This window comes from Bacillus rossius, chromosome 1 (genome assembly GCF_032445375.1).
Source record: "Bacillus rossius redtenbacheri isolate Brsri chromosome 1, Brsri_v3, whole genome shotgun sequence".
Classification (NCBI taxonomy): domain Eukaryota; kingdom Metazoa; phylum Arthropoda; class Insecta; order Phasmatodea; family Bacillidae; genus Bacillus; species Bacillus rossius.
In genome coordinates this window covers 132,284,884-132,297,558 of record NC_086330.1, presented here as the reverse complement: position 1 = coordinate 132,297,558, position 12,675 = coordinate 132,284,884, and the positions used below count along the sequence as shown (strand labels likewise).

General features: G+C 44.6%; 1 protein-coding gene across 2 annotated transcripts in view; it reads left to right on the top strand.

Annotated features, from left to right (window-relative positions):
- The window catches only part of LOC134529489 (L-lactate dehydrogenase A chain-like), a 34,609-nt gene that overhangs the window by 11,301 nt on the left and 10,633 nt on the right, over positions 1 to 12,675 (top strand). For both annotated transcript variants that reach the window (XM_063363632.1, XM_063363641.1), the window contains exons 4-5: positions 6,646 to 6,810; positions 9,245 to 9,418. In XM_063363632.1, the coding sequence (XP_063219702.1) occupies positions 6,646 to 6,810; positions 9,245 to 9,418 (339 nt within the window). The remainder of the gene's footprint in view (positions 1 to 6,645; positions 6,811 to 9,244; positions 9,419 to 12,675) is intronic.

Below are 12,675 nucleotides of genomic sequence, written 5' to 3'. Positions count from 1 at the left end.
ATTTATGGGCCTAGGGAACTGTACAATTGGTGCAGTTTTGTCTGGGTCCATGAGAAGGGTACCCTGCGAAATGACATAACCTAAAAATTTAACGGAGGTTTTACCAAAGGTGATTTTATCTGGATTAACAGTTAAGTGAGCAGAACGCAAACGGGTAAGAACTTCTGAGAGGTGATTAAGATGATCTTCAAAGCTGGTGCTATAAATGATGATATCATCAATGTAATTTAATACACATTTGTACTTAAGATCCGAGAGAACATGATCCAAAACTCTACTCATCGCCTGACTACCGAAGCTGACTCCCATGGGAATGCGGTTGAATTCAAAATGTCCAAATGGGGTTGAGAAAGCAGTATACTTACGACAATTAGGGTCCAAGAGACATTGATGGAAGCTCTGGTTAAGATCAATAACTGAAAAGTAGTTCGCTTTTCCTAAATGCTGAAGAGCGCTTTCAACTGTGGGGAGTGGGTACACATCATCCTTGGCAATCTTCTGGTTCAAAGGAATATAATTGTGGACCATGCGCCAGCTTATTCCGTCTTTTTTGCGAACCAAAAAAGTTGGAGTGCTAAAGTCAGATGTTGAGGGTGAAATGACTCCAGCTGTCAAGAGCTTGTCAATAATGTCTCGCATAGCCTGAAGCTTAGGTGGAGAGACCTTATGATACCTGCTACGTACAGGATTTTCATCTTTTAAGTAAAACTTGTAAGGAAGGATGTCACATTTTCCTAATTTGGGAGTGATAACATCCGCAAATTTCTGTCTAAGGGCTGAAAGAGCTTGCTCCCGATCGGGGTGACATGACCCACTACACTGTAAGACAATGGAACTGTTATTCTGAATTCTCAGAGCTATTTTACAAGAAGGGGCAAAGGCAAATGAAAGCTCGCGTCGATCTCAATCTAAAACGCAGCGGGTTTTACTCAAAAAATCAAGGCCGACAATAAAATTAGGCGAGACACCGGGGACAACTATAAATCTCCAATCCCACGAGAAATGCTTGATCTTGAAATGTATGACAACTGATTTGCACGAGCGTAGGCACTCACCATTAGCAACACAAATATTAGCATAGTCCTCTGAGGAGACACGGGAAGAAAGAGCTGGAAAGAGACTAAGCAATTGTTGCAAAAAAGTTTCGCTAATCACTGAGTGGGAAGCACCAGTATCCACAAGGGCAGGAAACAACCGATCGCCGATGGACACTGACAAGAAATGCAAAAATGAAGAAGAGGTTTTTCTTTTAAGACGACAGAGCCGGCCTCTTTTCCGCCCCGTCATGCGGAGTTTAAAGGGCAATTGACTCTATAATGCCCCAAGGCTTTGCAGGAGAAGCACTGCCGGCTATTAATGTCTACACGTGGCTGGGTGCAATCCTCGGTAATGTGTCCAAAGACACAACAGTTAGCACACCGAGCGCGTGTATGGGCGGGCTGAGGAATGACCGAGGGCTGCTTTTTATTGCGAGGAGGAGTTACATTTCTGGACCCGCGCCTAGGCGCGCTATAAGATGATGGCCCATTAACCTTATGCAATGCAGGTACCTGCCTCTGAGTGCTCGAAGCACCAGGATCAGAAATCATACTCACTCAGTATTTACCCAACTCGTGTGTACGTGTCCCTGAGCCCGTCCTTACTGTGGAGGGAAATTCTGATTCATATTTACTGATAGCCATGAGACGCGCCTCGACCTCGCTGCCCCATGCACGCAGAGACTTGAAAGTAGTAGGTGGGGAAAGCATACTACACGAACTGAAAACATGAGGACCAAAATTTCCTAAAATAAGCTGCACGAGCTCAGCTTCAGGAGTGTCAATCTCTAGCACAGTAGCAAAGGCCAAAACGCTATCAATAAATTGAGACACAGGCTCGTCAGGTCGCTGGAAGCGAAACACTAGATCACGCTTACAAGCATCCATGACGCGAGGAGGGCACACATCATGAAGAACAGCTAGTTTGAAGGCTCGCAAGTCCCCGTTTTGAACGATAATATCTGTAAGTTTTGTCACATAAACACCACAACACTTCGTCAGCAAGGCCTTTAAAAGGGCGTCGGGGAGTACCAGGGCTAGCTTGGCAACACGATCGGCCTCACAGAAAAATTCTAAGATGTGTTTGGGATCGGTACCATCAAGGGTGGGTAATGATTTCAGAACAGAAAAGAACAATTTTTGAGCGAAGGGGTCTGACGAACTTTCACTCACGTCCAGTGTTGACCGCGCCGCACCGTCGCCAGCCGGGAGCTCACCCGAACTGCGCATGAATTTAACGAGCTTGGCACGCATCGCTTCCACGGTGTCCCCATCTTCCACCTGGAGCTGGTTCTCCTCCAGATATCGGATCAGTTCATCCCGGTGGAGGCGGTAGATCCAGGAAACAGTTGAGCCACTCATGATGTTCAGATGTTCATGAAACACAAGTACAAAGTGATTAACTGCCCAAGCAGAGTAGCGCAGAGTTGAACCAGGTGGGGCAAGAGTCACCCACCTGACTGCCTCAGACGTCACAAGACAAAGGAGATAAATAAATAAATAAATATAGCAGAAATCTCTTTGTATAATCTGAACAACATCATTAATTAGTACATTCGTTAATACTGAAAAATACTGAATACATTATTAATACTGAAATGGCACATTCCTATAAGAAAAGAGTGCTTTAAATAACATTAAAACAAGCAAGTATAACAGATTGTAAAGTCAGTAATAATTTAACATTTAAAAAAAAAAAAAAAAGACAAATTATAATTACGAGTCGCCCCTGTGTACCTGGTAAGGCGTGGTAACAATCCAATAAAAACACGAGATGATGAATCAAAAAGGGCAGAAGGCCTGAATCATGCTGCCAAACAAGTGGCCAAGAATCAAAATTAATCAACGCACATTCGGCCGCAGGGCGAAAGGCGCAAAACAAATGGGCATAACGAACAAATACGCCTTACCAGACACAGGGGCGACGAGAACCAGGACCGCTGCCGGCCGACGAACGAGTGAAGCGGCCTGCTTACTCACGGTAAAGAAGTGGGCGGGACGAGGGGAAGAGAGGAGGGGGGGAGGGGAGGCAAGGAAAGTTTAGAAGGCTGGAAGAATCTGGAAGGTCGGAGGAGGAGGAGGAAGGAGGGAGGGAAAGGGGAGAGGAAGGAAAGGAGGGGTGGGCGAGTGAAGGGAGGGGAAGGTAGGGAGGAGGAATGAGAACGGACTAGAACAATGTGGCCATTCTTCAAGTCTACTGTTAGAACACTCTTATTTGTCCACGTGTGTGTGTTTACCTTTGTTTGAAACAAAACGTTTAACTTATAAGTCGAAATATGGCGTAGTTTCTACAGAGAATAATTTATTTTTGTTAACATTATGAAGAACTCTTCGTTTATTTGAGTTTAATAATTCGTTGAAGTCATTGAATTTACTGTAATTTCTAACAGTGAACGTGGCGGGCTCCACGAGCGGTTTACAGTTTATAATATTACACTTAAATTTAAGAAAAGAGCTGTTTACAAATTACACAGAATTTATGGCTGCTGTGTTCATTTAGGTTTTCTCGGGGTACTTTATGATTCTGCTCTAGCTCTGTAGGTATTCCATTTAAACCCAACTGCTTTTGCTACTGATCACGAATCTTGATTTGGGCAGTAGTGAAAGTGCGAATTTGAAGTGAGTGAATTGAACGAATTAAAGAATAGTTGGAACGGAGAGTACAGGTGTCACACCACCTCCACGCGGTATAGGGTGGGCAACGAAGGCAGGTGATAAGTCAGTGACTAGCAATGCCATAATTCCATCTGTTGGATCCCTCGTCACGGCGAAGAGTGTGGCTGAGGAGGCCTGTACTGCAGCGTGGTTGAGAGCCACGCAGCCGGATAAACAAATGATGGACCTTGCAAGGGAAATGCGTCTGACCTCTGGCGACAGTGGAGGGCCTGAAGCCATGGCAGCCCGGAGTACCTCTTCAGGAGGAAATGGAAGTAGCTCTGGAAGCTCTGAGGAGGCCACCACCCAAAAAGGTGCGTGGAGGGTGGTTAAGGGTCGGTCTGCAAAGGTCACCAGTGATGATCAGATACAGCTCGAGGACGAGCCACCGAGGGGGTGCCCCTCAGATACCCCCGAAGAAACTGGAGTGAACACCAGGACTCGGGCGGCCACCAGGAAGGTTGGTGTAGGAAAGACTGGTAAGGGGAAGCCTGTGCCTAAGGACAAACCTCTAAAGGGTAAGTCCAATGATGGAGGGCTATCTTCCGATGATCCTAGGTCATCTCGGATCCCAGAGACGGCCGAAAAGCCATCTGATGAGCCACAAGTTCAGGCTGCAATAACAGAAGGACCATACAGCATAAGTCAGCTGGGTGTGACCACCAACGCCCTTGTGAGTGAACTTCTGAGTATCACTCACGATAAGGACCTCGTTGACCCAGAAGCGGCACTGGAGATCAACCAGAGAATTCAGACTATGCAGATGATAATCCATCGGATGGTCCACACTAATGTCTTCCTGTCTGGTCGCCTCAAGGGCAGAAGTGAGGTTCAGGTTGGCGCGCCAGCTGGTCAGCGACCCACGCATGCGGAGGCAATCCGAACTGGGACCATGAAGCCTGCCAGGCCGGTCCAGGTGATAAAGACGCTGACCGGATCTGTTCCGATCAAACCAGCAAAGAAGGTAGTGGCAGTCTACCCTGTAGACATCCTTGCTCCCAGTGAAACGACCAAAGCCACCTTGGTTGAGGGCCTCAAGAAGAGTGCCAAAGACGCACATTATAAAAAAATATAAGTGTGAATTTTTACTATGCACGCGCACCATGCAACGAAATTTTTACAGGATGAAAGTGAGGTTATGTTCCCGTAAGTAGAATGATGTCAGGTTGCTTGTAAGCTTCCATTGTCGCTGGCAGGGAGTGTCTGTGGAAAGTTTGGTAGTCTCCTGGCCGTTTTCAAGGGAGTGAATGTGAGGTTATGTTCCCTTATGTAGAATTTATTTGGATTAAAAATTATAAATTATTACAAAATTATTTTATGAATAAAATGAATAAATTAAAATAAAATTCTACCAAATTAATCGATTTTCATTATTAATTAGAATTTATCCCGATTATTTTACTTCCTTAAATAATTAATATTATACACGTATTTATTGAATATTTAATATTGAATACTGATTATTTATTTATTTATTTTTATTGACGTGACAACGTCTAATAACCATCAGGTTTATCGCTAAAGGGGGAGTTTTGGTGGAGGCAGGGGATGATACCACGCTGGATCAGATATGTGCTGCTCTAAAGGAGTTTGCGGTGGTTCGCGTGCACGAGCCAAGGAAGTTGCTCCCTTCGGTCTTGGTGTACGATGTGCCCCACAACCTGGATAATGAACAACTGGCAGACCAGGTATATGAGAATAACTTCGGTCCTGATTATATGTCTCTCGAAGAGTTCAGAACTGATTTTAAGATCAACCGCATGATCGGAGATAGGGCACGAGATGAAGTACATCTGGTCATCCAGTGTAACGGCAGGGTCAGGCATCTCCTGGTTGGTACTGGGCGTAGGCTCATATCGCCTTGTCTGCCTTGGCCACGCCGTTGTCACATTATCCACACAAGGCTTACGAACTGCCCACAACATAGTCCCAACATATTTGGCACAATTAAAACTAAAAAAACAACTGAGGTTACGTTATTATTTTTTTGCATCCGTTAATCCCCATCTTTTGAATCCTGGTGGATATACCCTCCCCCCTCCCGCGGTTACAACAAAATAATCGCAACGAAATGCCGTCTCCTCCCCTGGCTACGCTGAAACTACATTGACGTTCGATAATCCGGCGGAATAGCTGCTCGAGCATGGCCGAGTACTCCCGGATGAAAGAGCTCTCGTCGTGATCGGAGACGAAACCATGTAAGAACTCGAACCAGGGCCGTGGTTTGTGATAAGGTACCACAGCACTCGCCTGGGAAGTGATGTAGTGGGGAACCCACGTGGAACAGTTGTTAACAAACGGGAGGAGCTTCCTCCTTCTTCTCTTTTAACACCAAAACTTGAAAAAAAAAAAATTGAGCTAGTCTTTTAGTAATCGCCAGAGATGTGTAACATTTAACCTCGGTAACGGTTGCAATTAAACTTATAATATGTAAACCAAACACGAAATTTAACGCAGCATTATTTAAAATAATGCCGAGCGTTATAAATACATGAAAATTATGTTTTCAACTAAATTTATTGACGTAAATCACATGTTTCCGCACCCGCCGCTAGAATTCGTTGCCGGGAATGTATTTGTGTTACTGAGACGGTGTGGTAAGCGCGACGCTCGCTGGTGCTTCTAGCGCGGTGTCGCCTCCAAGCGCGTGTGGACTGGCGCGCAGTCTTCTCGTTGAGCTTGGGAAACTATGAGATTTGATCAGTGATCATAACATATTTTGACGAAAATATCTCTACCAGACGTTTCATGATAAATTTACACGTACAAGTGCAGTTACTTTGAACATGAACCAACAAGAATAATCTTGGCACGTGAGCAAATCATTCTAAAAACGGGTTAAGACTACCGTACATCTCTTACATTAGTGTCTGGCCTGTTTGTACCTCCACGGAGATGCAGCTATCTGGAAGGAGGGAGGATTGTCGGCTGAGGAGCTGAGCGGGGCCCGCAGACCCCGCGGTGACGGCGGGCTCCGAGCTGGTGGTCGTGGCCGCGGGCCGGCGGGGCGAGGAGGGGGAGCCACCGCTCCTCGGCAACATGGCGCTGTTCTGCGACCTCATCCCCGAGCTGGCGCGCCTCAGCCCGCGCGCCGTCTTCGTCGTCGTCACGGACCCGGGTAACGTGTCCGCTCCCTCGCCTGGCCGTTTGCCGGCGACATGTTCGTCTGTGAGAAACCCTCATCCAAGCACAGACGACGCAGTCCAGACCGCTCACAGGCCAACAGCCCGAGTATGCAGAGGACTGTGTAGTCTACCCTGAAGGTCATTGAATCCGCGAATTTTCCAGTTCCTACTTATGACTCGGTCTCAGTTTTTTTTTTTGCGCCCTTACATTTTTTTAAGAGTTATTTGAACTAGATACCACCATTACCTTTTTTTTTTAGTCCTGCCACAATAATTTAAAAAAATATATTTACCTATGTAATAACGTGGGTGTCTTTTAGCTCGTGATTATCATCACTTGCACGTCTTTTTACACTCATGACATTACCTTAAAGAATACCTGTTGAAATATTTGTGACAGATCAACAAATGCACGGGAGGTACCGTCGAATTATAATTTTATTTATAGCCCTTAACGAAAAAAAATCAGCATAGCGTTTCAACAACAATTTTTTTTTTTAAATTTTGTTGTTTAGATTATTCTTGCAATGGGGAAAAATGTGTTTAAACATTTTTGTGGACATACGTCATTGATGGTGTTTTTCTATGACGTACCAGCAATTGCGTATATGTTAAAAAAGGCCCCGGCATACATTCCCACACTGACAAAAATCCGCCAACACCAACTGGTGATGACGTCACCACCTAATGCTGAAGTGGCAACAGAGCGACGGATGCGATGCGGTAAACGCGAAGCGAATAAAATTATCTCCCAACCAATCACGTTCGAAAACATCTGTGCATGTATCTAGTATGAATTCATCAACTTTGTTTTGACGTGATATTAGACTGGTGCTTGGGCAATATCTCAATTCGTAATTTTTTAAACATCTTGGTATTTAATTTCTTTTTGAATTCTTCGGAATGTATTCAAGTCCAATGTTTATTTTCCCCGAATATACGTTGAATTTGGAGTAAACACATTTCTCTCAAGAATGTTGATATTAAAAAAATAATAATAATGTAAACCATGACTGTTGTCGTATGTTTGGTGCGCATGTGAGTTGAAGAAATGGATATGCATAGTCGTTTATTTTTGTTTGTCTTTCGGGTGAAAACCACACGTACACTAATGACGCGATATTTTGCTATATCGTCATTGTAGGATAGATTCAACAATCCTTTGTATACTCGGGAAAATGTCACTTGTTAATTGGCTGCCGACTAGTGAAAAGTCTCATTTGGATTTGATTCGGTAATACCTTCTTAGTTGAGGGTTTCTCATTGGCAAAAATTATTCCCTGAAGCATCTTAAATGTTTATATTTATAATTTATCCTATAACGAAATGAATACATGAATTTAATGGCAATATTTTTAACAAACAGCGACATTAGGGCAGGCAGAACATACAGCCAGACGAGCAGCATTTAACATTATGTAAGAAACAGTTAAATGACCATTATAAACATGGTAGAGCACTCGTTTGGAGTGCGAGAGTTAGCGGGTTCGATACCCGGTGCCTCCACAGCACTTATTTTAAGTCGTTAGGTTTCCAATTTCTTATCTTTATAAACTCCAGGGTACGTTCGGTACTATGGTAAATGCCTAAATAAAAATATTGGTGACTTGTTTTATTGCAGATTATGTCCAAAAAGTTCGTTCGTTTACTATTGGATCAAAACAGCGAGAGTTGCAGACTTCAGTTAAGCCGTACGTTATGTAGCCTGTGTTATGTGCGGGTGTTGGAGAAATACCTCCTTTAGATGAATTCAATATCAAGTTCCTTCTTGCCAAACACACGCATATGGAGGTTGATGGAAATCACTGAGAACATATTATTGAAAGACCAGTTTTTTAATCTCTTGTAAATTTCCAGGAGAGTATTTTGAAGGAGATTAGCTCAAATTTGATGCAAGCTTGTTACTTTGTTGGTAAAAAATTATTTGCCGTTTTTTTTCCTGAAATCAACTTAATTATATGCGTCATAAAAAAATTTATTAAATATATATTTACGATGTGCGCGCACCATGCAACGAAATTTTCACAAGATAACAAAAAGGCTACTTACAAATAAAAATTATATAAATGCTTTTAAATCTTATACTTTAGTGAATGAAGTTGAATACTGTTCCAAATAATTAAAATAATGTTTTAGAGATATAAATTGAGTTTATAAACTTTTTCAAGTTTTTATTTATTTAAGGAAGGTTGTGTTCCAGTTATATAATTTATTTGCATTATAAAATATGAATTATTAAATTAATTATTAATTAATAAATTAGAATAAATATTCAACGTATTTTTATAGTTTCATTAAAAATTAAAATTATTTTCGATTATTTTACTGAATGGAATGATTAATTTTACACGCGTATTTATAATATGTTAAAGTTTGTGTTAGTTGTGTGGATGCGGAGCTGGAGGTAGCTGGTGGCGGTGTCGGCAGTGGAGGTGATGACGTTCGCCGCAGTGGCGTTCGGCGACCTGCCCGTGGAGCGCGTGGTAGGGCTGGGCACGGCGCTGGAGACCGCGCGCCTGCGCAGCGCCGTGGCAGCGCGGCTGGGGGTGCACCCGGCCAGCGTGCAGGCATGCGTCTACGGCGTGCACCGCGACTGCCCGGGTACACAAGCGCTGCTCTCCATCCCCTAGGGATCTCACAGGGCCGGCGCGTCCGTGCAGGCGAACTAGGCGACCGCCCAGGGCGCCAAGTAGCTGGGGGCGGCGCAGCACCACACACAACAGCTCATTTATAGAGACCCGTGAACTTCGCGGATTCAATGACCTCCAGGATAGACTCCAATATCCTCTACACACTCGGGCAAATGCCAACTGTTCATTGGCTGTTGACTTGTGAGTCGTCTCGACTGGGTGGCCTGTGATTCGACATTTCTATGAGTGAGGGTCTCTAATTGGCCCTCAGTCCTCCAGATTAACTGAGAACCAATGACAGAAGCAGCACTAAGGTATAATTATTTGAATTTTAGCATAACACGAAATGAATCCGCGAAATTCACAGGTCTCTACTCATATAATATGTTTAACGATTATTGAAACTAGATGAAAATGGATTTTTGTAACAGTTTGGAATGTTTATATTGATATAAGTAATTATTTAAAGTCCACGGTGACCTGTTTATGATTTGTAATAAGTAAAAAAAAAACACAAGCCTGCTTACATTTGATTGTTGACAAAATCTTAGGCTTACATGTTGTATTTTGAGACAAGGAAAATTTTTTTTGTGGTGTCCGGCCCCGGGGGGAATTGGGGGAGGGGAGGGGGCATTAAGGTTTTTTTGCCTAGGGCGCCAATTTACCTTGCACCGGCCCTGGGATCACAGTTAATCCTCGGCCGCTTTCTACCAATTATTTGTATGGAAAATTAAAGGTAGTTTCTCATAAAGCCAAGTATGTATAACTGGAGGCATGTATATTTCTCGAAAATATTCCGGGACTAGCTGAAAGTTAAAACACCGTAGCATCGTCTGTGTTTCGTGATTGGGTGAGTTTATTTCAGGTACACGTCGATTGTAACACGAATGTCAAAAGGGATTGCTCCCCCTTTTATTTGTTGACTCTTAGCCGTGTGGCCCTACCGGCCTGGGGCCCCCACGGGCGTGGATACGGATACGCCGCATACGCGTGACAGGAGAGGTGTTAGAGATCTAGCTATGTCCAGAGGCTGAGGCTACCCATCCCGGCATAGTCACCACCGTTACTCCCCGTCTCACTCAGCTAACCAGACAAGTGGCTGCGTCCAGAGCTGTTAGACGAATTCAGCTGGTGCCTACCCCGAACTCCCACATCTCACTGGGACCCCTCAATCACCCAGTGAACCCGTGGTCCGGTGGAGGCCTATCCAACCTCTGTTAGCTGTCCAGGCTAGTACCGGAGCTGTGTCGTCGCTCACCACGTCGACTGCGCATAGGGCTAGGGAACCCTTGGAACCTGCTCCAAGCGATCAGAGCCACCAATACCAAGTACGAGGCCTACCCAACAAGAATCCAGGGCCTTAGAGGAAACCTCAGCGGGACACCATTCAAACATAATTTATCCTTCCCGTACTGCTACCAACTTGGCGTTGATTCGGCAGACTGTTCGCCAGCTGCTAACCGATTGCCACTTTTCAGAGTTACTCCACAGGATGTCCTCGTCTCCTCGGACTACCCTCCGACCTGCCGTACCTCGGCCCGACAGATTTACAGCCGATTAAGGCCCGGAAGTGCCTGAACTCATCTGGCGGCGATCGCAGGAATCCCTGGCTAGAAATGACAGACCAACTGTGCGTGTGCAGGAGGGCCTCGGGATTACCTCGGTACCTCCCCCGACCACTGAACTAGGGGAACGTATCACACCTAGTCGAGTGGTTTACAGCTCTTTTTTAAGCCCGGTTGCACCTGAACACCTCAGCGCCATACTCGATACTTCCATTACCATAGGCCTAATCCATTCACTATGGGGTCCTTTGGGACCGATGCACCGGGGCTCGGCAGTCGAACCCCCCCAGAAAGGTCGATTGTTACAAGTTATTCTGGGCAAAAGCCCGGCCAAGCCTCACCACCTCCTCCACCTGGAACTAAACCCCAGTAGGGGTGTACCAAGTTCACTACTTTAATTTCCAATTTTTTTGGCCTATATTCCCATGTTTCCATTGAGTGACTTGATTTTCGTCACTCGAGGGCCATTAACCAGAATAACTCATCCAACCTGTTTTCACCGCCGGCACTGCAGCCAGGTTATAGCTTTGTCAAATTTTCAAATATCTATGCATTTCTTGTGTCCACAATTATATAAACCGGCGGTGGATATATAAAACTTTTACCTCATCAATCCACGTGGAATCACCCCGCATGTCCCCGGTGACAGGACGATTACTAGTACCCGGCACCGAACCCATGCAGGGGCGCCGATTCCACAGCCAGCAAGTATTTCTCTTCTTTTCCTTCCATAGTTCTATCATAAAATGCCAATCCAGTCCATCTGTTGCATCCGCAACCCTCTCCAACACCTGCTTCCAATTCCCTTACTTAATCATTCTAGTTCCATCAACAGTTGTCACTTTTGTGTGTTAATAAAATACCAAATCCGAGTATGGGCTATGTCTTGATATTCTTCAACTATTGTCTCTTGTCTAACTATTCCCCACAATTGCAGATGTTATTCTCCTTCTTGATGTTCTTGAAGGTCCATTGCTGCCATCCAGCTATCGAACTCTTCTAATCTCTTGCCAATCTCATTGCAATAATTTTTCCATATTCTTTGACCCTCTGGATCAGCCAACAAACCAGAAATGTTCCAGAGGGACAATTGTAAATTTGATGCAAGATCTTCATAACGTTGCCGAATGTCATGCACCTTAGAACATTCCAACATAACATGGATGGCAGTATCTGGAAGCCCGCAGACTGCACACATTGGGTCTTCCACCAAATTCATGGTGTACAATTTAGCCTTGAAATTTCCGTGACCCGTAAGATACTGAGTGCAGTAATGGTCCACTGGAATAGTCCGTCTCTTGAGGCGTTCTCTAATATTCGGAAGTATCCGATACGTATATCTGCCATTGTTGGAAGAATCCCAACGTTGTTGCCATGCATCAAGAGTGAGTTCTCTGGCGATCCGCTTGTCTCCTTTTGAGACTGGGCCACCGGTAGCAAGCAATGACAATTCTCCTCGTTCCTTCAGGAGTAAGTCAATAGGGATTGCTCCTGTGACTACTTGCAAGGCCTCAGTAGATGTTGACCGATACGCCTTAGCCACGGTTAACAATGCAGTTCTTTGTGCAGTAAGCAATTTTCTCTTGATGTGAACTTGTAGTGCTGCGTGGTACCAGACCACTGCAGCATAACAAACTACTGCAATAAAGGTGGCTTCATAAAT